The sequence below is a fragment of the Diorhabda sublineata genome, chromosome X (genome assembly GCF_026230105.1).
Source record: "Diorhabda sublineata isolate icDioSubl1.1 chromosome X, icDioSubl1.1, whole genome shotgun sequence".
NCBI classification, from domain to species: domain Eukaryota; kingdom Metazoa; phylum Arthropoda; class Insecta; order Coleoptera; family Chrysomelidae; genus Diorhabda; species Diorhabda sublineata.
The window spans coordinates 898902-923470 of NC_079485.1; the positions used below are offsets into that span (position 1 = coordinate 898902).

At 31.7% G+C, this 24569-nt stretch overlaps 1 protein-coding gene and 1 long non-coding RNA gene across 6 annotated transcripts; one reads left to right on the forward strand and one right to left on the reverse strand.

The window, feature by feature from the left end:
* The first annotated feature begins 9 nt into the window (after positions 1-9).
* LOC130451804 (NACHT and WD repeat domain-containing protein 2) lies at positions 10-20698 on the forward strand. Of its 5 annotated transcripts, none has more exons than XM_056791062.1 (22): positions 29-268; positions 339-374; positions 572-697; positions 7379-7596; positions 7852-8049; positions 9202-9369; positions 9423-9573; positions 9628-9835; positions 9890-10045; positions 10095-10390; positions 10442-10676; positions 11652-12023; positions 12084-12315; positions 12534-12721; positions 12780-12853; positions 13150-13677; positions 17371-17618; positions 18142-18214; positions 18647-18783; positions 18917-19117; positions 19584-19718; positions 19780-20698. In XM_056791062.1, exons 3-22 carry the CDS (start codon positions 630-632, stop codon positions 19989-19991), a joined length of 4098 nt encoding a protein of 1365 aa, XP_056647040.1. In that variant the 5' UTR covers positions 29-268; positions 339-374; positions 572-629; the 3' UTR covers positions 19992-20698. The 5 variants fall into 5 exon arrangements, with proteins under 5 accessions (XP_056647037.1, XP_056647040.1, XP_056647038.1 ...); XM_056791060.1 differs by having other exon boundaries at positions 357-374; XM_056791059.1 differs by having other exon boundaries at positions 10-374.
* LOC130451806 (uncharacterized) lies at positions 18822-24356 on the reverse strand. The gene is made up of 3 exons (XR_008910794.1): positions 22028-24356; positions 19453-21839; positions 18822-19127 (listed from the first exon to the last, which is right to left on the reverse strand). It is a non-coding gene; the product is annotated as an uncharacterized LOC130451806 (long non-coding RNA).
* Positions 24357-24569: the final 213 nt, after the last annotated feature.

Sequence of the window (24569 nt, forward strand, 5' to 3'; positions counted from 1 at the left end):
ATCGATTTTAGTCCACTGTGTAGTGTATGACTTACGTCAACCATGCAGTCGGTATGCTCTAAATATTTCGTCTATTTATGTGAAGTGTTGTGGTATTGTTAGTAAATTGTTTGTTGGAAAAAAAAACACACTACACGGTCTCCAGAAAAATATTATTTATCTCATCCAAACGTGTACCTATCTTCTTGAAGACTTTGGATTTTCGAAAAAAATATCTCAAGTAGGATGGATACTTTTCGAAAGACAAATGTTTATCTAGAGAGATGGGGTAGGCGATACTTAATCATTTAAATTAACTGTTTTATAACTTTTTTTTTTACTTTGTGAACAACATGAAGAAAAGATTTCCTTTTTAGAGGAGTATAGTACAGAAGGTGAGTTATTTTGATTTAATCTACAAATATCTGAAAATTTCGATAAAACATCCTAGTTTACAAATTTCAATTAATTCAAATAAACTTATATTATTATATGGTTGACCTGAATACCTCACTAACTTCAAGACAAAAAAGTTTAAAAATAAAAGTATGGTAACATTTTGACGAAAATTTAGTATACTAATTTTTTTAAGATGCGTGGCTCAAGAAGATAAATTGAATCAAAATAGGAGGAACTAAAAATATACGAAGATGGGGAATTCCTGCAGCAGCGGACAAGCTCATAAAGATAAAGACAATATGTCGCAAAGGTCCGAAGAGTAAGTTTTCGATTTAAAATTCTTTCTACTTAATATTAATTTCTCTTGACATATCAACTACCAAAACCACTATTTAATCAGAAATAAAATTACAACACTTATGTAATAATTGTAAAGTAACTGTCAATTTAGTCTTAAATCAGACATAATGAATCAAAATAATTATCTGGTAAAATGCGCTGCTCAGTTCAAGAAGAAGATAGACTAGAAGAACGAGAATCATATGCACTATGGATTATTTATACAAAAAAGAAGAATAAAAGAATAAATTCTAGAAAAAAGTAGAAGAAATCAGAGAATTTAAAGAAGACTGCTATAAAATAAAATCATAGATCAAAGAGACATATAAATTAGACAATATGTGCAAAAACAGCACAAAATTATACCTCTGTAACAAAGATACAGTCGATGTAATGAACCACATCTGAGGAACGGTATACCAAGAAATCAAAAACCATTTTTTGCACAATAATTTATTATATTGTACTTATTTGCCAAGAAAATCGGCTTTCCATCCACCGTATTCACCTAATTTGGCTCCCTCTGATTACATTCTGTTCCCAAACAACAAAATAGATTGCTGGGAAGCGATTTCGAACAAATAAATAGGCGATGGCAAAGACTAACGCGTATTTTGCGTAACTTGCCAGATTACTTCTCGAGTAGTTTGAGAAAATTAGACTGGGGAGACGGTTAAAAAGAGATTGTATTGAAAAAAAAAATACTCCTACACTCTCGTCAAATGGTCCTTGTAAGTGTGTTTCAAATTATTAACTTAAAATATATTTTTGAAAAACTTTTTTGCACAATTATATATGTACTTGTTCACAAAGCAAACAACTGTTCGTAACTGACTGTAACTGTTCGTAACTGATAAAAAAAATGTAGGAGAAAATATTTTTCTATGAAAATGATCTCTTCGCACTGTGAGTCCTTGGAAAGAGCATTTTAACGGTTTTTTTGGGAACACTCACTATAATTTATGGAAATTATCTATTGTCGAGACTATGATGATCAGATCAGTCAAGGTGAAGATTCTCGGTGGGTAGTTTCTTATAGATTCATAAAAAAATTATATTACAGGTAACCTGAAACAAAAATTAGAGCCTGTCGTGGTTGTGCCATTCTAAATAACGAGATCTGACTCTAAAATTTCATTTATTAGAGGTATTCGATTTCCGTATCGACTATGAACCAATTGACTACCGGAACGAGATATTTATGAGTTTAATGTTTAGTGTCTTAGTCAAAAAAATTCCTTAATAATTGTTGTTTTGCCTTTTAAGAACGATTAAGAATTATTTATGGCATTTAATTCGAGTCATATGAGTAATAATCAAAATATTTACATTGGACAACCGTCACAGCAAGATTGCAGCATATTTCTAAAAATTTAAATATCTAAAAATATACCGTGAAAATACGAATTTAATCAAGTAAATTTGGTGACATATCACGAATTTATGAAGGTGAGATTATTATTAGAAAGCGACACGTGATTCCATAAATGTTTCGGTAATTTCGAAACCGAGTCTTTTAAATATAATCTTCTTCAATTATATACCCTCCACTATATTTGTGGAGTTAATTTTGTTGTAGTATGAATGAAAATTTTTAGAGTATTTTGGCTAATTAACAAGCTCGTATGGGGGGGACTACACATTGTTCTAATCAACTAATTTCCTATTACCAGTGATAAAATACCTCAAACATTGATTTAATACAATTTTCACGTACATATTTAAATATCCACCTATTCTAAATTGTGTTGTTTGTGAGAATTTTGTTCTTTCTGATTCTATAGCTGTAACTGTTTTACTTTTTTTCTAATTTCGTTTCTAACTTCGATTACAATCCGTTTAAATTTAAATATCGCATTTTTATTTATCTTTTTTTCAATTTCAATATTTTATACCTTCGATCTTTATTAAGTGTATCATCCCTAAGTCGGTTAATAATTTTTAAAAAAGTTTACCGTTTCGTCTATTTTTTACTTAACAGAAACGTTTTGAACTGAATGATAACTTATTTTGTATAGTTCGCCAATTTTTTATGTACCATTCGTATTTCAAAACGAATTTTAATGCCAAACTATTAAATAAAATGTACGTGTTGTTCATACAGTGGCCAAGTCGAAGTTTTTCTAATAAGTAGTTACTACTTATTATGTCTTCAATTAAAATTGATTATTGTTATGTTTTTTAAAGGCAATTACGCAAATTATTCAATATCTATAAAGGTTATTTCCCTTTTGACGTACGCAAGTGTGTTTGAAATTTCGAAATGTTTGCATAAATACACTAGAAGTAAATCATATTTGAAGTTTATGAGGTTTTAATGGCGGTTGGTGTGGACGCTTTTCAAAACATAACGTAATAGCACATTTTTTTTTGTTTTAGCTAATTCGTTAATTGAGGTAGATCATGTCCTGTAAATCTTTTATACAAATATAAATATTTGTGCAATGTTACCCATTTATCAGCTGCTATTCATGGTTCAACTGAAATAATTGCAACGCAAACTTCCTGATTATCACACTTTTAAAAACAGCGGTTGTGTGTAGTTATGTTTCAACTGATTGAAATTTTGTTTGAAAAAAACATTTAGTTTAATGATAACGCAAGACCTTGACGACTAGAAGCTTTAAATCATGATAAGTTAGAAAAAAATATGTCGTTCTATTTTTTAATTGCGATAAAATTAGTGAAAGAAAACGATAACAAAGGATTCTAGACATGTCTATATATGTCTATGGAAATAGATGATTGAAGTTTTTCAAAAATTACTTGGAAACTCGCTTTAGTCATAAAGAGATCAAATGATTTAGAATTTTAATTGGATAACTGGCTCGAATTTTAGCTCAAGACCAACATTCATAGTGTTATAGTCTACGGCAGGGCTTCTTAAACTTTTGTCATTCACCACCCCATTTATGATTTATTTATTAGATAACAATATACATATGAAAATATATAGTTTTAGATTTCGTTTTGAAACATTTGAAACGTAAAAAATTTGATGAGATGGACGTGCCTGCTGGACGTAAGACCTCTTCATCATTTTTTAGAGCTGAACGATATTGGGATTTAATATGTGTTAAAGCTGAGAAAGTATGGCAGAAGTACATTCAACGCCATATCAGCGATTGTGGGGAATTCAGTTCTAGTTCCGATCCAGAATTCAGTCAAGGGCTTTTTTGAAATTGTAGTTTTAAGTTTAAGTCACTCGAAAGCTCAGCAAATTCCTCTTGAGCTTTAAGTGGCAGGTGATCAACCTCGCTTAAGCCAATCCAAAACGGCTTTCGAATCCAAACTATTTTTTGGAAATAAATATTTAATATAAAATATGTACGGAACTGTATTTCTTTGCAATAAAAGTTTTGCAATGAATTTTCTCGATTACAAAATTGTCGACACTGGAAAACATTCCGAACGAATTTTTTTCGAGCCTACTTTTCCAAATGTTGATCTTTTTAATAAAACTTTCAATTTCATCATTTGACGTAAATATATCGCAATTTTTTCCTTGAAGAGACGAGTTGAGATCGTTTAACTTCGCAAAAATATATGACAAATAAAAAAAAGCAGCAAGTTCACATTTAATAAGAATAATATTGGACCTTAATAAAATTTATGATCTCAACAGCATCCTGAAGCACATCGTTCAATTCTGGTGCTAATTTTTTTGCTATGAGCAGCCTAACCAATATTTTTGCCCGTCATCGCTCTTGCACCACCTGTGCATGTTCCACAGCACTTTTTCCAAATTTCCATCAGAATTTACGCGTCATGGACGAGCGCAACCGGGGTTTATGAGATAAGAAATATGTCGGACAATTGTTGGTCAACTTTACACTATTTAGATTGAAACCAAAGCTAATAAAATTCTTCTAATTATAATGAATTTTGTTCCTTATTTTATTATATAAATCACTACTAAATTAAAAACAAACTTATTAATCTGAAAAGCAAAACTCTTCGGTACTGGAATACAAAGAATACAAAAAATTATAGCACTTGTATTGCATTTGAAGATATCCAAATTAAGCTGTTAAATTTGTGTATAATTTTGACAGATTACATCAGAAACAAGACGGAAATTAACGTCGCCGTAGCGAAAGTATTACCAAGTTCTAAATAGTCACTCTTCTGTTAAACCGTCCTCGTACACTTGGTAATTGATACGTCCCGGACAAAAAGTGAACTTAACAAAGAAGTTTTAGGTGTCAATGTATGCTTTACTATTATTTTACCCAATGCGTGGAATTTGGTTATCTTTTATTCTAATAAGAAAATGTTCTTTTTAATTCATCAATTAAATCAACATCTGATTTAATCCTAATTTATTTATTTTCTTAAATAGGACTAATTTATTGACTTGATCCAACCAAACGAAAGAAAAATACACCTCTTCATTTACATCTTCTTTTAAAAACAAAAATTCGGTCTATTTCTACAAAACTACAAAACCGCATATTTTTTCCGGGCAACTAGGTGCAGTGTTTCGAAACATTTACGTCACGTTGATGACGTCAATGGGTAACAGTGTGTAATCGTATTTGGAATCTCGTGACCTAATTTCTCTTTTCTAGGACGAGCACACATAAAATCAGCGACTGTGTCCCTGACATGCAGGAACCTTTTAAAAATTCATGGGAATCGAATGGATACATTATTAAAACTGAATATAGGATCAATATAGAAATGTATTTTTGATTATTAATGCACTATGGTTGCAACAAATACAGTGTTTATTTACTCAATTATCGATTATGAAATCTGTATTTACTTCTCAAATATGTTTGGAGTATTCTCTGACGTTAATACTACACCCTTTAATGATTATATATTGATATGCAATTTGCGAAAGCATTTAATAAATTTAATACTATTATACTATACAAAGAAATATTTTATCTTACGGTAATACATCAACGTAACGTAATAATTTGTGTTTATTTTGAATAATATGAAATATACGTGTTAAAAACAGATGACGATATAATTTCGTAACCTTGAGTTATTAACTTGATCGTAATAATCAAAACTCAGTTATTTAAGCCAAAAAAGTGGGGCAATTTCGGAATGGGAAATAATAATTTGTTATACTTATGACGTTATTAGAGTTGTCTCGAAAGTATTAGTCCAGTAGAGTAAGTTCGAAAAATGAACCACACATCGATTATTTCGGAGAAGGAAATATATGAACCACCAATAAATTTTCCTGAACTCTCAAATAAATTCCACTGAAGTTCAGGAAACTGGAAATTTGAGTTTTAATCTGATCTCTTCAATTTGTTTTCGACATCTTTTTTTCAAAAAATGGTAAAAAATTTTCAAATTTCTTTCGTTCATTTATGCTGTAAGTATATAGGGTAATTATACACTTTCACGGTCACCTGGTTTTTTGGTTAGGTTAGGTTAGGTTGGCTCTAGAAAATCGAAAAATGTGTATAATTACCATAATTTTTTGTAAAGGATTATTTTGCAAAACCGTTTTTTTTTACGATTTAAAACAGTAAAACTATGAGAAATTTTCATTCCAGCTATTTCTACTAATTTTTTCTATAAATCCGCCGTAAAATGGAACATTTTGAGACCAAGATCATTAAAATCCATCCATTTTTCGATTTTCTAGAGCCAAAAAACCAGGTGACCGTGAAAGTGTATAATTACCGTATATAGAAATAACAAAATCAAATTGATATTGAATGGAAATATAGAGAAAATGTTTCTAGAAGAGCTGGAATTACCGTTGAATTTTGGGAATTCAAAATGGAAATGGAACAATTTCAAGATGCAGTTTGCTGCGTTCAATTTTTTCGGGATGTCTTTCTGAATGAAAATTTACCAAAATATATATTTATATAATAATAACCCGCCTCTGAAAAAACTGATGTGATTTTCCCGGACTATAATATAAATCTCTCGTACGCGTCTTATGATATTCAAGGTTAAAATAATGGGTTTTTCTGAATATGACGATTTTAACGTCACCTTCCTAGATATGGATTATAAACTAACTTATTAATAGATAAACTACAAGGGATCGTTCGATTCAATACAGGGGCGGCACTTAGCTTTTCGATGTTAAAATTTGGTGACTGCCTTGTAGTTTATTTCGACGTTCTGCTTAGTTTTTTTGGTCCATTATTACAATTTTGGATATTCTCACTCATGGGAATTTTTAAGAAACACTGTTAATTCAAAAATAATTTGATATAGTACAGTGTTTAATAGTACGGTAAATTTATATGAATTAAGTGACACTCGGAAGTGTTGAGGAATTGATATTTTTACGACGAAACCTTGCGGCGCAGACCCGCCTTTGCACTCTAGCTAAAACCGTCTCAGGTTCAGTATTGAAACTTTAGAGGCGTTGTAATGACAAAATTAATAAAATACATGGTGTTGCTTTGAATTATAATGGAATTTAGCCAGTTTAGATGTCATTTTGATCAAGTTCCAATTGATTGAATATATTGAGTCAAAAACTCAGTTATAGAACTAAAAAAAACAGCACAGTTACGACAAAGCTAATAAGTAATTTTACTTTACCTATGACACACATGTACTATATATTAGTTACTAACTATTGGAATCACTTTTTTTTCATAACCTTATAAAAATCAACATCCCAATAGCAAATGCTTGATGAACCCTTTATTCTTTGTTGTTCAAGATCGGGAAGTTATCAAGTTAGATCAAGTTTACCTACCGAGAAACAACAAACTTTGCTGAACCACATAACGCCACATTCAGGTGTTATTTTGGAACCCACTACTGCCGGAAAACCTCAACTACCATCGGGAAACATTCCATCCAGTACATCGAGTACTTTAGAAAAGAAACCAAGCTTTACGAAAGCTTTTAAAGGAGCAACTATATCCAGTGTATCAGGTAACAGTAAAATAATGGTTCACCATCAATCAGTCTCAAGTGCTCATTGCTGGACGTACGTCTCCCTCGAATTTTTTCACCCTCTCCGGTCCTGCCCTACTTGGATCCATTTTCATTTAAGTTTCTTCAGATTATCTGATAATATTTGGTTTTGTTGAATACGTCCAGTTCATCCTATTTAAATTTGCTTATCAAATGTATCTAGGTACCAAGTTTATATTTGTTTAAACAGTTATTTCTCTATTCCTGTTATAGATTCGGTATCGTTAAGTTCACCGCCGGGAAATCAAAGTCCTAAGGAATTTGAGAAAATATTCGACGGGAACGTTCCCAAAGAAGTCGGCGCTTTGTCTGAGAATCTCCAGAATTTAATCATGGGAAAAATCGCTCAGTCTAAGACGGTTCTCAAAAGTAGAAAAATAGTTATATACGTTTGTGCGGCGGATTCACAAGGTAACTGTCCCTTATAACATGTCATAGGTGTAGAAGTTTATTGATTGAAATTAATTCCTAATTAATTCGGTGGATGTTTAAAGTCAGTGGCGTGGGTAAAGTGGGCTCATGTCTACGGCCTCCGTCTTAGAATATTGGTACTGGTATAATAGCAAAACAATACAAGAGAGATAGATAATACAAAATATAATTTCCAGTTGTACGTTTAAAAAAGGCGCGGCAGCATTTCGCTTATTTAATCTTTGTTTATGTGACTTAAGTAAGTAAGTTGTTTGTAAGAAAGTTTGTCTATGAATTGGGATTCCTCGATATTTGGTTGTTTCGCTGTCTCATATCCGTCACCACTACTCAAGTAACAATATGACATATGACAGAAGCGAGTTTCTGGTAGATTAATACTAGAGGACATCAACAAAGCAAACATTATTTTTGTAAACAAGGTTCAAGTAACAAAATGCAACTCTTTATCCTTTTTTCCACTATTATAAGTAGATATACCATGTTTGATAAGACATATTTATTGGATATATCTGTGAAACGAAAGAAGGCTTCGCTGATGCGACTTCACCTATATTACTAGGCTGTTTTCTAAAACTGCCCCTATTAAGGTAACTCGATAAACAACAAAAAGAATTTAATGCAAATTGCTCCCACCAAAAAATGTATTTTCTTCATTAACTACTATGTTTATTTTTACTATGATCCACTATGTGTTTTCATATAGTCTTGAAGCTAACAATTCAAAAAAAGTATTATGCCGTACAAGTTATTTTTTCAATAAAAATTCATAGTTAAAAGCAATTGGAATTGAAAACGCGAGGTTTGCATTGATTTGCGAACCGAAAAATTGATCAATTTTTCTCTTCCGCGGAATTGAACTATTCATTTAAAAAGTGTGATACGAAAGACAATTTCTCCCTCATATGTAACACGTTTGTTTTCTTTTTTTCCTTTTAATGCCCTCTTAAAGGAAATCTTAGTATGTGGGTTTGAAAACGGCCACTGCAATTCCCTCCACACCAGTTATGGAGGAGACAGTCAACTGAAAAAGTTTAATACGTACACATATTTTAAGATACACTTAAAAAGTTGTTCCAAAGCTGTATATTTGCAATAAAAATTGCTTTTGAATAATAAATATTATCTTTTTAGACTGTAATGTTGAAAAGGGGGCTCTCCATAACGTCATTTATCCTGAACTAAGGGCGAACTGTAGATCGAGAGGTTATGAATTGCATATTGTAGATTTACATTGGAAAACGCTATTGGAAAAACAACAAGACCACGAATTTCCTGAGTTATGTATTGGAGAATTAACGAGTACGTGTTATGAAGAAAAATGCAGCAAAAAATTTATTACTGTTTGGTTGTAGGACAAATGGAAGTGGCTTATATCATACCAGTTTTATTTTTGAATAATTCCCTTGGTACCCAACTATTGCCAATCACTATAGAATGTCAAGATTTTAATATGGCAATGGAAAGTGCTGAGAATCAGTCTGCTCAAGGTTTACTATCTAAATGGTATATTCGTTTAAACGCACTTATATTAAATAATCAACAATAATATTTTTATAGGTATATTTTAGATAGTCACGCACAACCACCATGCTACAGATTGCGACCAATATCTTGTCATATTCCTGGTTTCAAAGAAACTTCTCTACAGGATAGAGAACGGGCTTTTGCTGAATGGGCGATTGAAATTGATAAGATGTTGGCAGTACTTATAACAGTTTTTTCGCAGGAACTTCGAGATACTTATCTAACGACAGTGGTCGAACAGGTAAGTGAAATAATAAATCCAGCAGGATAATTATTTTATTAATCCGTTTCATAGGAAGTTCATAATACAGTTTTCATGAGCCAAGAATTAGCTAAAAGATGTATATGGTTGAACAGGGTGTATACTCCTATTGCTAAAACCCCTGAAAACATGAGCCCAGGAAAAGCGGAAGCCCATAGAAGACTAGATATATTACAAAAGGATTTGAAGGTAAAAAAACTAGACCGAGTTAACAGAGATTCGAAATCATCAATTTTAGAATCAACTAGCTGAGAAGCATATCGTAAGAATACCAGTGAAGTACGTGGAAGGTGGTTTGGATGTGAAAATACCAGAACACGAAGAATATTTAGCAAACGTAGTACACCATTTGAGGAAACATCTTAGCGAAATGATAAAAACGATCATAGATGAACATCAAAATAAAACTATGTTGAAACCTAGCTACGGCATAGAAGCTACATTATTTGAAGAACTAAACCAACAGACCACGTTTTGCCAAAAAGCTGCACAGTGTAGTACGGATCGAGAAAAAACTATTAACAACGTTAAAGAGTAAGTATTATTTGTTCGTTAAACAAAGTCAAGTATAATACATTTTTTTAGGTATATAACTGGTAGTAGTACTGCGCCATTAGTTATTTATGGACCTAGTGGTAGCGGTAAAACCACTCTGCTTGCTAGAGTTGCCCAATGTTGTCAGTTGTGGTTACCGGAAGCTTTTTTAATAGTTAGATTTATCGGCATCAGTGCCCAATCTAGTACCGTAGAGCAACTTTTAAGTTCTATTACCAATCAGTGTTCCATTTTGAATTATGGTCATAAGTGCTATTGTACCAATGTAAGTACTAATCAGTAGTTTTTTTATATACCAAGCCCGATATTTTCAATACAAGTCTTCCTTAACCTGCCTCTAAGAATAAGCGCTTTTTTCTTGCTAAAACGTTATTAATGATGACTGTTGTCTTTGTCAAATACTTCTTCCTTGCACAATTCTACCATCCACCCATAATACGTGGATTGCCTCTTTAATTTTTACAAAAAGTGAAACAAAAACAAACTGGTGTTTCATTGTTTTTCGTTCAAATAATCAAGTGTTTGTCTTTTGTTACATGCCGATCTTCTTTAATGATGATAATAATCTTCTCTGATATTGCTTAATTTCCAAAAATTTTACGAAGCGCTACTATGCATGCTGTTGAGCAGGGCATTTTTAGAAATCATAAAAGATTCAAACGTTAACCATCAACAACTTTCTAAATTTCAAAATTATATTATTCTAGTAAAGTGGCATTCTGAAAGATTTTTGAGTATAGATAATTTGCATCCATGTTTTATAAGGCTGTATGAATGATTTGTAAGTTTCGCATTTACAAAAAGGGAGGGCGCTTATTCAGCTCTGTACTTTGTTACACATGACGGCGGGTTAAATAACGATTTCATTGTTTTATTAGCACTCTCTGGAGATAGTTCCGTTATGTGCTTAATTGGTGTTGCCATATCCGTTTTTCCATCTGCATACAAACTTGTACGAACAGCGAACGCAGGTTAATCAGAACTATGTATGGTAAATGGTGAATACGCATTTTTTATTGGCTTCCAAGGTCTAAGAATTTCCTTGAAGGTCGACCCGTGATGCCCGGAGTGATGACATAAAACTCTTCATAATTCATTCCAGTTAGGTTTACGATTATAATGCTTTGTACTAAGTGGTATGGAAAGAAATTTGAAGACTTTTAAAACATTATAAGACATTTAGAACTTTATAAAAGTTAAGTGACCATTGGTTATGCATAAAAGTTCTCTTCTTTTCCAGAATATAGAAACTTATCAAAAGGTACTTCCAACTTTACTTACAGCGAGCTGTTTGCAAAGACCTTTGATAATACTCTTAGACGGCTTAGACCAAGTTCGAGCGTACAGTTCTAAAAACATAGATTGGCTACCTACGGAGTTGCCAGATAATATAAAATTAATAATCTCTGTATCAGAGTCCAGTGATATGCACGTCAAAATTAGCGGAAAACTTAACGAAGATAGTTTTATAGAGATGCCAATTCTAGGTGAGGCAGAAGCGAAAAGCATTCTCATGTCGAGCGTTATGCAGTACAATCATAGTGTTAATTCCAAAATTCAAGACTGTGTTCTGAAATCTGTCCAAGAATGTACGATTCCTTTATATTCTAAGGTTAGTGAAAAATTATTGAAAATAAAAGTTGTTGATAATTTTTTGAATTTTTGCTTTGAGGTTTTGGCGTGGCAAACATCTTGGTGGGTGGATAATGAGCATGATATTCTCCCAAAAGGTCACGTTAACGATCAAATCCATCAGATGTTTGAGGAACTGGAAGCTATCTTAGGTGAAACTCAAGTTCAACATGCTTTGGCTTTATTGACTTGTACCAAACATAGTCTTACAGATTCGGAAATGATAGATTTATTAGCTTTCGATGAAAATTTCCATAGTGGGATGACTTATGGTAAGATCGTTTGTATTTAATGCTCTATTAATAAAAAAAATTATATATTTTATTTTCAAAACATTTCTTTTCACTTGATTGCCCACACCTCACTTAATAATTCCATTCACAGACATTTTGATGTCACAGGTATTTTGATCTGCACTTAAAATTTGACATTACGAAATATTGACATTTTTAACTGAGCTTCATGGCCACAATTGATTTGTTTTTCATAGTGTCGTGGTCTCCAGCATGTTTAACATGGTCTAGATTGAACAAGTACTTGGCTCCATTTCTTCATTGGACGATGACTGGGAAGGCTTTGGGTGTTCAATGGAAAGATAACTTGTTGAAGCGAGCAGCGTCAGAGAGATTCAAAAGTCATAAAAAATGGGCTCATCAGATGTTGTACGATTATTATAACGTAAGTGTATATTGCAGTTTTAATAAGTATTCTGGTAGTTAACGAGTTTTTCTTACAGGGTCGATGGTGGAAAAATAAACCTACGAACGTTCAAGCTCGTCTAGTAGTCCAGGAAAATTTATTAGGAAAATGGTATGATGATGGTGTGGATGGTTTTCAGTTAATTTTGTTTGTTCATTATCATTTTTTTATATAAAATTTGTTTGCATATGCATGTATATAATTATTTTGTTTTTGAAATAAAGCTTTCAATTTCTAATTATTTTTATTTATACTTTGCTTTTGTGTTGGAAGCTTTTTTCTGTTCTACCAATAGTAATTATCATCATTTTTCATACAAATCACTTCGAGGAAACCAAGTTTCGGCATTTTTATGACCACCTTCACCTTACACAATAACTCTATCATCTATTTAATTTTGTTAACAGTTACAACCGCCGGAGATTGGACGAACTTCCTTACCAACATTTCCAACTCTATTCCAACCTGGAAAATTCGCCATTTCTTTCTGATATTTCTTGGATTTATGACAAAGTGTGCGGGTCGAACTGTTATCAAATTTTAGAGGATATCAATTTACACTCTCACCCGACCAACCAGTTTACGATTATCCTAAAAAATTTCATCGAAACTCACGCGGCGATCTTGAACTATGATGGAAATCAATTTTATTCGCACATGTACAAATATCTGACGGAGAAAATTAACAAAAATGAACTAACTATAGAAAATGGCGATTCTAGTTTATCGAAAGTGTATAGTGTTTGTAAATCCCCTCCCGTGTTATCTTTAATGGCTGTTACCGAAAATGAAGCGGATTTATTATCGGAAGAACTAATGGGAATAGATAGCGACGAAAAGACTTTTGATTTAGTAGTGAGACTTCCAAAGACTGATCAATTCATCGTCACCGTTTCTACGAATAAAAAGGAACTTTGTGTCTGGGATATTATTAAGTAAGTTTATTATATATTTATATATAACCTGAACAAATGAAAAACATCGACACGTTTTTGTTTCCCTCAATTTGGAATTGTAAAATCCGTTTTAGTTTCATTTTTAGTCATTTTAGTACCTACGTCCCGTGAAAAATATAAACTCAACTAATATGATCTAATCGAAGTATTTATGAAATTAAAATATGAAGTAATTGCACAATTATGTTTCAAGATCCGTTTTCATCTTATTATATTGGCAGGCAAGGAGCATTTAATGACCTTTTTGATTTCTAAGTTGTGACGGTTCGTGTAAATTAATCTATTTTTTTCAAAACAATCCACCCGAAACTTGAGCAGCGAAGAAATATGGACTTAAGGAAAGGTGGGCTGACCCAAAGGCAAGTTGCTCGTGAGATGAACAACTCCCAAGGAGTGATCAAAGATTTTTTAAATCGCGAGGCAGACGATAACGGGAAAAATAAGACCTCCAAAATTTTGTTTTGAAATGAACCTCAAAAACAGGAGCATCCTCAGCAGTGATTATGAAGCGATGTAATCTAGGGTGTAATGAGAGCTAAGATAATTAGAAAGTTGATAACGCAAGGTAATTGCGAAAATCGCAGGTTACAAAACACCATTTGCAGCGCCTACTGGAGTTAAGGATTTCGGAATTAACATTTTGTATTAGCCAGCCATTAGTCTGGGTATAAATCCAATAGAAAATTTGTGGGGAATTATGGCAAGGGGTTTCCACGATCTTCAAAAGCCAGAAATCCAAAATATGGATGAGCTCAAAGATAGAATAAAACTAGCTAATGAAAAAAAAATGGCAGAAGTTCTCATTATTGAAGTAAACTTACTTATTGAAGAAGCAGAGAATATTTTTTTTGTTATTTTATACTAAGTGGAGCTAATCTTGATAATATTATAAAAGTTTTTGAAACTACTGATTCAATTAAATATAAAGTAGTATCTTTTCACTGAAATTCCAAAATAAATGACTTAAACTGATTAAAACAGTTTTTTTTCCTTTGAGTTTATATTTTTCCACAAAACGATATGTGACTAAAGTTAGTTGAAGATTCATCAAAAAGTATTATTTTTTATCATCAGTAACTGATGAAGATATTTCGACTCACCACGTCATGAATAGTAAGAAAATTAAAAAAACAACGAAATTAATAAATAAGCCAATGTAATAATAATTACATTAAAGCCTTTTTTTAGGTTCAAATATTTTTATCAATCATTATTTAGGTATTTCCCATTAAATACAAAATTCAAACAAAATAAGAATGAATTCTGATTGAACAATTTGGTTTTCATCTTGCGTGTGTTCCGTTCAACCTGCACCAAAGATATTTGAACAAGTTTTAAATCAAATACTTGAATATGATTTATAAAAATTTCTGTGTTCAGTTTCCATTCCTTATACACATAAGTTAAAAATAACGAATCATAATAAGACGTGAAACAATGGCCTTTCAAATCACTTTTGTAACGAATTAACCCAATCATGACCTGATTGTAAAGTAATTCGGTTCCCGTTCATTGTCGTTCGGAAACTGAACGAAGTAATTGGGATTGAAACTATATTAGTCGCTATCAAATTCATTCATTAAACACCACAGACCATACCCTTGGTTTGTTCTGTGTTAAACACTTTGTCGACGAAGCCCATGGGCTCGGCACGCAACAAATATCGGTGAGTTTTGTGTCAAGTGTCAAATATGGCGTCTGAAATACTTTTTTGGGCATTCCATATAGCGATCATTGTGGTCACGGCGAGAATGTCACTCATGACGCCATGACTAACGTTCACGACGACCCTTGTCAAGAGGTGGGTCGAAGGAATTTTAAAATCGCAAGCAACGCAGATTATAACCATGAAAATCTGTCTTATTATTTGATGCGGTATGGGATATTATAAGTACTTTTGAAGCATTCTTGTGACACATTACCAAATATTTTACTATCGCCGCAGAAGATATTTTAATTTTATTCGAATATAAATTCAATAACTTACAAATTATAACATAACCTCTTGAAGTTTTCGCTTCATTTTTTCCGTTTTGGCATTCCTTAATATTTATCTCAACGCTCAAAACGCCTTGTAATCTATTCCACTTGGGCTTACAATTACAACGCCCTGGACTAAGTGGAACTGCAAACATCCTGGTCGTGAGTGCTTAGTTGAATGCACCTTAAGCGTTCAAGGCGTCAGAAATACTCTTTTGGGCGTTCCACATAGCCACTACGATCATTGCGATTGCGGCGAAAATTTCACTCGTGACGTCATGACTAACGTTCACGACGACATTTTAATGTTACTTCAATGTAAATCAGCACACTCCATTACAAAATTCAATAACTTACAAATTATAACATAACCTTTTAGAGCTTTCGGTTTATTTTTTCTGTTTTGTCATTAGTTAATATTTATATCAATGCCTTGTAAGCCATTCCACTTGGGTTTACGATTATCACGCTTTGGACTAAGTGAAACAGAAAATATCGTGTCATTAACGTGATTGTCGTGAGTGTTTAGTGGAATTCCCCTTTTTCCGACAGTTTCTATAAGTGAAAGCTGTTCCGACTAAGGAAGACAGAATTACAACGATTTCTCTATCCTCCGTGGTTCCAGCTCGGTTCTGCGCATTCTCAAGCATGTGCAACCTGCAAGAGGTATCTGGAACGAGAGAAAAAATAGTATATTGTCGGCACCTTAATAGCGGGAGATTCCTTCCAGTTTAAACTGTTCATATAACCACGAATTATTAGTTTGTCTCTTCCAGTTTTCGATTAATTGCTTACAAAATATATCCTATGGAAGCACTTCTTTGTAACCATACTTTTTACTATAGATTACGTTCTTGGGCCCTTCTATAACCTCATTGAGTAATAATGTAAATTCCGTATTTGTTATTGCATCCAATAATGTTAGAAAATATTCGGAGTGGCCTGGTTAGGTTAGATTTTCGAGGGAAAAGGGCAATTGTGTTTGACGCACAGATCTCAACATACGTTTGAGGCATTGCGCACACTTGTGCGATTGGAAAGCAACAATTATCGAAACCTTTTTAGAATTCATACTCTTTGTCTACATCAGCGCCCTTATAGAAGGTTTCTGAATAGTTATTTATCGTATACTTTGGAAACTTTATCGAGTTTTCTCCCATATGAGACACTCCTCCTCCTCCTCCTCCTCCTCCTCCTCTCTCTCCATAATCATGGGTAAATGTGATGAGTGGACGGGTTGTCTAGTGCTGGTTTTTTTTTTAATATTGCAGGTTATTAAATCCTTCGTACGTAGTTATTTTTCATTTATTTCATTAAGCAAACTCAATAGGATAGTAATGCTGGCGGTTTTTATACGTTTTGGCTATTTGACATAACAATAACTACCTTGTTGATATTCAAATTTGGCGATAAACTTTTTTGATTGGGTAAATCGCTAATAAATACTTAATAATTATTTTTGAAAAACTTATCTAAAATCTATTACATAACAATACAGACTAAAAAGTTCTCATTGTGGGTTAGGACCCCCAATCAGGTGATAAGTGATCTGATCCGCCAAGAACATTGTTTCTACAAAAATCAGTTCCGTTCCATTTTTAACTTATTTGGAAAAATTTCGAATTATGAGATTTCCATTAGGAATTCATTGTGAGGTATTTAAATAAATGTGCTTGTATATTATTTTTTTAGTTGCCAGCCAGTAAGAAGACTGCAGAACGTTCCACATCCTATAAATTTAATTCCTATAGATCAATTTAAATGTATTGTATTGTGTAAAAGAGAATTAAGGATATTCGATTTAAATTCTGGTAGTTTTTTAACAAAATTGAAAGGTGTCATGAACCAAAAGATGCCCTACTTCGGGCTACACGACCAATCTCATTTGGTGGCACTCAGTAGAAATAGAATGTATATAAATCTTATGAATTTAGAAAATGGTAAGTTTACATGTTTTTTATTCGAGCTCGAATTTTATATCACAATACAAATATAAGTATCTTCCCAACTGAAGTGAATTGATAACGTTTTCAACTTTTTCTGCTATGAATACTATTGAATCTTTAAAATCAAAGATTCAACTGTTCTGGCATTGACTAAATCTTTTGGGGTTTCTAAACGGTAATAGTTTAGCCAGCAACAATAACAGCCAGACTATGCAATATAGTAGTATGTCCCTGCCACTATTGCCAAACGTGTTTGGTATCGCCGCTGTAGTTTTTGTACAATTACAAATCTAAAAAGCTCAAAAATATTTGTGGCTTAACTTACCTCAATTGTTGACTTTTAAGTTAGTCAGGTTTTAGTCACAATTGAGTCTGCTGTGTGTGCAGACATGTCACTAACCAGTTGGCAACCAGTTGTTAACTTAGTCACTTTTGAGTTTAGTTTATTTTCAGTGGCTCCGTGTGTATTGAGAGTAAATGTTAGAAGAAAGCAAATTTAGATTACACTGTATTTTAGGTGATTGCGTAACCACATTCAAGGCAGGGGAAGACCGCTTTCTTAATTCTCTGCTGGTTTCAGGGGATGGGAGGTAAGTGAAATTTAATTTTCTAATAAAAAATTTCTGTAGGATTCACATTTTGAGTAAATATTGAAGGATGAAATTCTCGAAGATTTCCAATAAAAACCATTTTATGTAAAAAGTTATGAAGTTGTATGGATACAGAAATTCATGGAATTGTATTTTAACTTACGTTGTGAAAAAGAACATCTTCAGACCCTCTCTAATAATACCATGGTCATTATTATTCATCAGCTTTAATTTTTTTTTTTTATTTTATGGCACTGTTATTCTATTAACATTCCATAAATTCTCTTGTCTGAATCCAGTAGTGAAAATAAGATTTTGGAGAATGTCAATATGTCTCATTTATATAAAATGGTCGAACTGGAAGACAAAAGAATTTAATTTGTCAGTTTTCAACTCATGATTAGAAAGAATCCATTTTTTTAATATTTTTAGAGTCCTTGTTTGTGGAGACGAAACACAAAAACCTTTTCCATTATTAGTGTGGAATTTGAAATCTAGAAAACTATTATACGATCTTAGAATTCCTCATCATCATTTCATAACAGCGTTATCCGCCATAACCTATGAAGGTAAATCTGAACAAGATATGTAAACTAACATCTGGTTATTTAATATACTCAGCCCTTCCATTTATTCTCGATTCCTTATATTCAAAACTTTATTCCCTGTACCAAACATTTAAACATATTGATTAATTCGTAGGTAACTACGTTTGTTGTGTTTGTTATGAGATAGCCGAACCAAATCCCAATTTTATTGTTGTCTATGATTTGCAAAGTGGTACATTATTCAAGAAATGGAAGCCATCCTGTAATACGGTTTCCTTAGAAATAAGCTCACAAGGTGGCTGTGTCATATCTGGTCTTGAGGACGCAAGAATACTTGTGTGGGACCTCATAACTGGTAAGTAACACTACAAAAAAACTTGATTATATTAAATGCTAAAAACAACATTTTTCACAACACACATAATACAACTACCTCAAGAAAAGTTCTTCTAAACATGCTTGTAATGTGATAAAAGTGAACATCTACTTTCTTTATGACGAGACCTATATCACACGTTTTCAAGAACTTTACTTTTTAAAATGGGATGACGTTACTTTAGAAACATTCTGTAGAGTCAAACAGAAAATTGGATCTAAAGGTTGTCTGGTTTAAGGTTGAGTGCTATGTATAGTCTTTTACTCAACCTAATTTAAAGTGTAGTGTATAATGTGAAGTTGAACAATACTTACTGGAGCCGAGGAGAAGAAAACACCAGAAATCTTCTATTTTCACTTTCACTTTGGTTTAAGACATGTGGTGTTCGTTACATCAACTCATTTTATAATAATTCTATTCTGCTAATCTAACGTTATATTTACAGGTAACTGTCGTTGGTCATTAAGTGGACATACAGCACCAGTATCGTCATTGAAACTAGATCCGACAGGTGGCTACTGTCTTTCTAGAGATTTAGAATGCAGGGATAGATCAATCAGAATATGGGATCTTAATAAAGGTAAGAATCAAACTATAGTCATTGAACTAAATCCATTACTTGAAAAATCTGGAAATTGTAGGTGAATTGGTAGCAGTCTATACACCAAAAATGAAAATATCAGCATGCGAAATTACTTCACATGGTCGATTTGTGGTCTTGGCATTGGATGGATATAAAAATTTGGTTACACTGGAATTGAGAGGACCCAATGTTCCAGAAAAGCCGCAACATGAGGTATTCGGTGAAGAGGAAAATACTGGGAAAACCTTTGTGGTGCCAGAAACGTGCTGACTAAAATAAAGCATCATAGTTTATAATTCTCAAACCCTCAATATTTAAATGAGCTTGGAATTCGAGAGATAAAACTTCACCAGAATACATAAATGGAACATCCCATATTTTTGTCATGTATAGTTTCAGACTTGAAATTCAGAATTGAATTAAAGCAGTGGCCAACTTTCCAGCACCTCCAGATATTTGGTAAAAAATCAACCTTATTTACTTATGATTATCTTTCGAATTCCATTTATTTATCAAGTTTTATCTTAAAAAAATACCTGTGTACAGAAAATTCAATTATCAGAACAAACAACAGGGACGGATTTGAACCGAATGGCTGTCAATTATTATAGTTTAATCATCTTTAAATAAAATAATATTACTTCCATAATTTGCAATTTTCATCAGATATTAGGAATTAGAGTAGTGAAAACGAAAAATTTTGAATAAATGTCAGATTCGTGTAAATCCGCCCCAGCGTAAGGATATTTGATATAATATCAATTGAAATTAGTTTACGATGTATCGATTCAATCAGATATATTACTTCAATTGATGTGTTTATCGAAAAAATATTTTGTAAAGGGTAAGTTGTATCTATGTAAATATTCCAATTTTTGTGCATCAAACTATATAGAAAGGAATGAACATTATTTTTATTACAATTAATTCATTGTGTATCCACTACTGTATCTAATAATATAATTATTTGTAAGGAACTTGCATTTGTTCTCTTTAATTTCCAAGTTTCCCTAGCTGTTCCATATAAAATAGATACAACAGACCTGTTGCCAATTCAAAATAATTTAGAGTGATCTGTGCTGGTTTCAGATCCAGTAGGGGCGCCTCGTTTAAAAAATTAATGGTGTTTCACTTACAATATAATAAGGGCTACTGTTTCTATGCATCTAATGAGGTATTGAAGTATAACTGTCAAAATTAGTCATTACAAAAAAAACATTTCATTTAATTAAAAAAATTTCAAGCAGACGTTGATATCTTTTCAAAGTGACAACTATGACCTTTCAAAACATTCACAAATATGAATGAAGCATTTGAATCTTGACAATACGTATTAAAGTTCCCTGAACAAACAATGATATTGATTCTTGGAGACCTCACTCTGCATCAGAGCCTTAAATGCAGTAGCCCTCATTCTATAGATACATTTCTATTTAATCATCTGCTGGTTTCAGATAAACAATTGTTTATTTTTAAAAAATATTTTAATAGTCTATATTGTTAAGAGTTTTGAGAATTATATTTTGGTACATCAAAATTTACTATTAATATACTCTCCAAAATTTCAAATTTATTTGTTACAGGATATCAAAGAAATCTGTTGCATGCTTTATGTACTTATGGTACTGAAAATTTGATTGAATGAGATATTAAAAGGTAGAACAAAGAAAATGATAGAGAACTTTTTTGTGGAATGTATGTGTTCAAAACTGAAGTAAAATAAATTGTATGTAAAAAGATTTGGTTGAATTTGTAGTAATTGAAGTAGTACAAAGTAAATATATGATTTGTTTTTTATTATTTATAAGTTTATTTTTACTTAAAAAAATGTGAATTAGGTAAACACTTTTTAAATAATAAAAAAACCCTTCCCAGGTACAGTTTCCAATACAACATAACTTTGGTACAAATAAAAAAAGTGGAATAGGGTAAGCTAAATGAATTTAGTAGAAATTCTAACAACATTTGGCACTTACAATAGTGTTTTACTCCTCATTTTGAAATTCTCTTGACAAAAAATTTTATTCATTGAAATGTGGCATTTTACTAGAGCAAATGTATATACAATAACTTGTTTCAAATCCTTTTGTTTGTGCCCATTCCTGTTATTCTAGAATCCTGTGAAAAAATATTTTCTTATGTCTTAAAACTACTGTTTAGAAATTTATCAAAATGAAAGAAAGAATTAGACCTATAAATAAATATCCAATATCTTTCTCACATTTAAATCTGAAACATACAAGTAAACTTTTCTATGCTTTCAGAGAAAGAATATTTATCTTCTCAAAATCTTATGCGTTCCTTACCTTTTCTTATTGGTCCTACAACATAAAATGATTTGAACCAATACTTAGTATCAATAATTTTTTAAATCTGAATTTGCAGAGAATTATTTTATTCCTAGTCAAAATATCTTCTACATAACCTAAACAAATGTAATATATTTCATGAGGATAAATTTCTCTCAGATCTTCATATCAGTATTTATTATAGAACAAAGTCCTTTGCCGCGTCATTCTGTCAAAACTGTGAACTCAAAAATTGCTGATTGTATTACACCTGTGAATAAAGAAATACACCAGAAACATTTAGGTACATAATTTGTCAAAATATGACAATGGTTGGAAGTGTCAGAATAAGTCAATCATGACTGTTAATCAATTTGAGGACTGCTACCCTATTGGTACGAAGCCAGGTTACGTTGTTTTTGTAAATTTAGTTCAATTTATGTAACACAATATATCGTGTGTTTCAAAACCTTCGCATGCGAGTTATATCGATTAAGTCGAAAAAGATCGATTAAAAATCACCAAACAATCACATGTCTATAACGCAAAGTTCAAAAATACGGCAGCAGCTAAATACTTTTATGGCTCTCGACCGCTCGATAGGGAGGAACTTAAACGTTCCACAAGCTTTGATTGGCGTTATTGTTAATTTGCGATTAATATATGCGTTATAGACATGTGATTGGTGATTTTTAATCGATTTTATTCGTTTAATGCAGTGATATAACTGGCATGCGAAAGTTTTGAAACACCCTGTATATACACAGTCAAATTAATTTCCATCTTCATTGAAATTGGATATAGATCATATTTAAATTTGATTGAATATGTTGCTTTGTCTACTACTATAACTAATATTTGGCAATGGATAATTAATAGTAATATTTCTTCTTAAACTATATTCAGTTATGGCCGATTCATTAACTAGACTTTCCATTTGCTGTTACAAAATTAAAAACTTCGCATACGACCATTCATGGTTGCCGTTTGATGTCGCCGTTTGCCGATTGGTCTGCCGTTGTTGACTTTCAACATAAAAGAGCCCATCACATCCGTTTGCGCTGTCACTTTGTTATTTTCCGCAGACGTCACCCGCGAACGGAAAGTCAAATCTATGAATCGGTCTTTACTTATCAAAATGTTAATACATACATAAATAAACAGTTTGAATCTTCGACAAATCTTCATGTATTTACTTATGATGCCTCTTGTTTTCTCTGTAGTAGCATTTATATAGAAATGAAATGCCGCGATTTAGGATTGATTTTCATTTGGGGACCATACTGTATAGTTTTCTACCCTTATTCTATAGTTTTATGGTGGTTTTGGTTATTGATTTTGTAAAAAAATAAAGAAAATGAAATGTCAAAAGGTATGGATATTCTTTACTGTGTCATATTTCTTCAAATATATATTTGCTTTTTGTATTTCTCCAACAATTAAAAATCATTTGTACGAGAAAAAAGTAGATGATGTGGTTTTCTGAATTGATTATAATAATACTTAAGCTGATATACAAGTAATCAACTTACGCAGTGTTGGAAGGTTAAGTTTCACAAATTCATTATTTTTCAGATACCTACATATTTATGAAAAAATCCACTCATCAAATTTAAAGTATAAATTGACATTGATTTAAAGGTCCCTTCCTTCTCTATTCATAAAAGTTCAGTTTGTTTTTAACATTAGAGAACTTACTTTGAGTGTATTCTAATTAATTTCAATAGCACATGATTTTTTTTGTTGCTAATTTTTGCAATCAACTATAACATTTTCATTATAGAAAGAAGAGACAACCTAATAAATGATTAATCACAATCCCACTTTCCCCTTTGTGGTTTACTTGTTTTTTAAAGAGGCTTGTGATCATAATTTAAATTTGACCTATTTTGGTATTTCTATACTCACACACATTAAAATAAATATAAATATACCATTTGCTTTTCTACGCTGTTTATCTAACAAACTAATAATTAATTAATAATTAATATTAATTATAATATATTATATAATATATAATTATAATATATTATATAATATATAATTATAATATATAATTAATAATAATAATTAAGAAAACTACTAGGTAATTAACTTCGTTCGTTCTAATAAAGATTATTTTTATTTTAATAAAATTATCAAATCAGAAAAACACATTTTTAATCATATTTTTAATTAAAATTGAATATTTGACAGTTGCAATATTAATTCGTATACAAAAGGATTCACTGATTTCATAGTTTCGAATTCGAATTGTATGAACTAAATATTCCCATCTGGTATGTGAAACAATATTAATTCATTAACATATTATATTTGTATGTTGTGAAATTTGTGTATAAATAAATGTCCTAATTAAATTTGTTTTTTATTTTAATAATTTTGTAACCCAATGTGCCATTAAAAAAATAATCGAACATTCAAAATTACATTGGTATTTTGAGATTTTTTGCTGGTCTATATATATATATATATATATATATACTACATATATGTAGTACTCCTATGTGAACAGTTGGTATGAGAAAAAACGTCCATACGTTACGGTGCCGACAATATT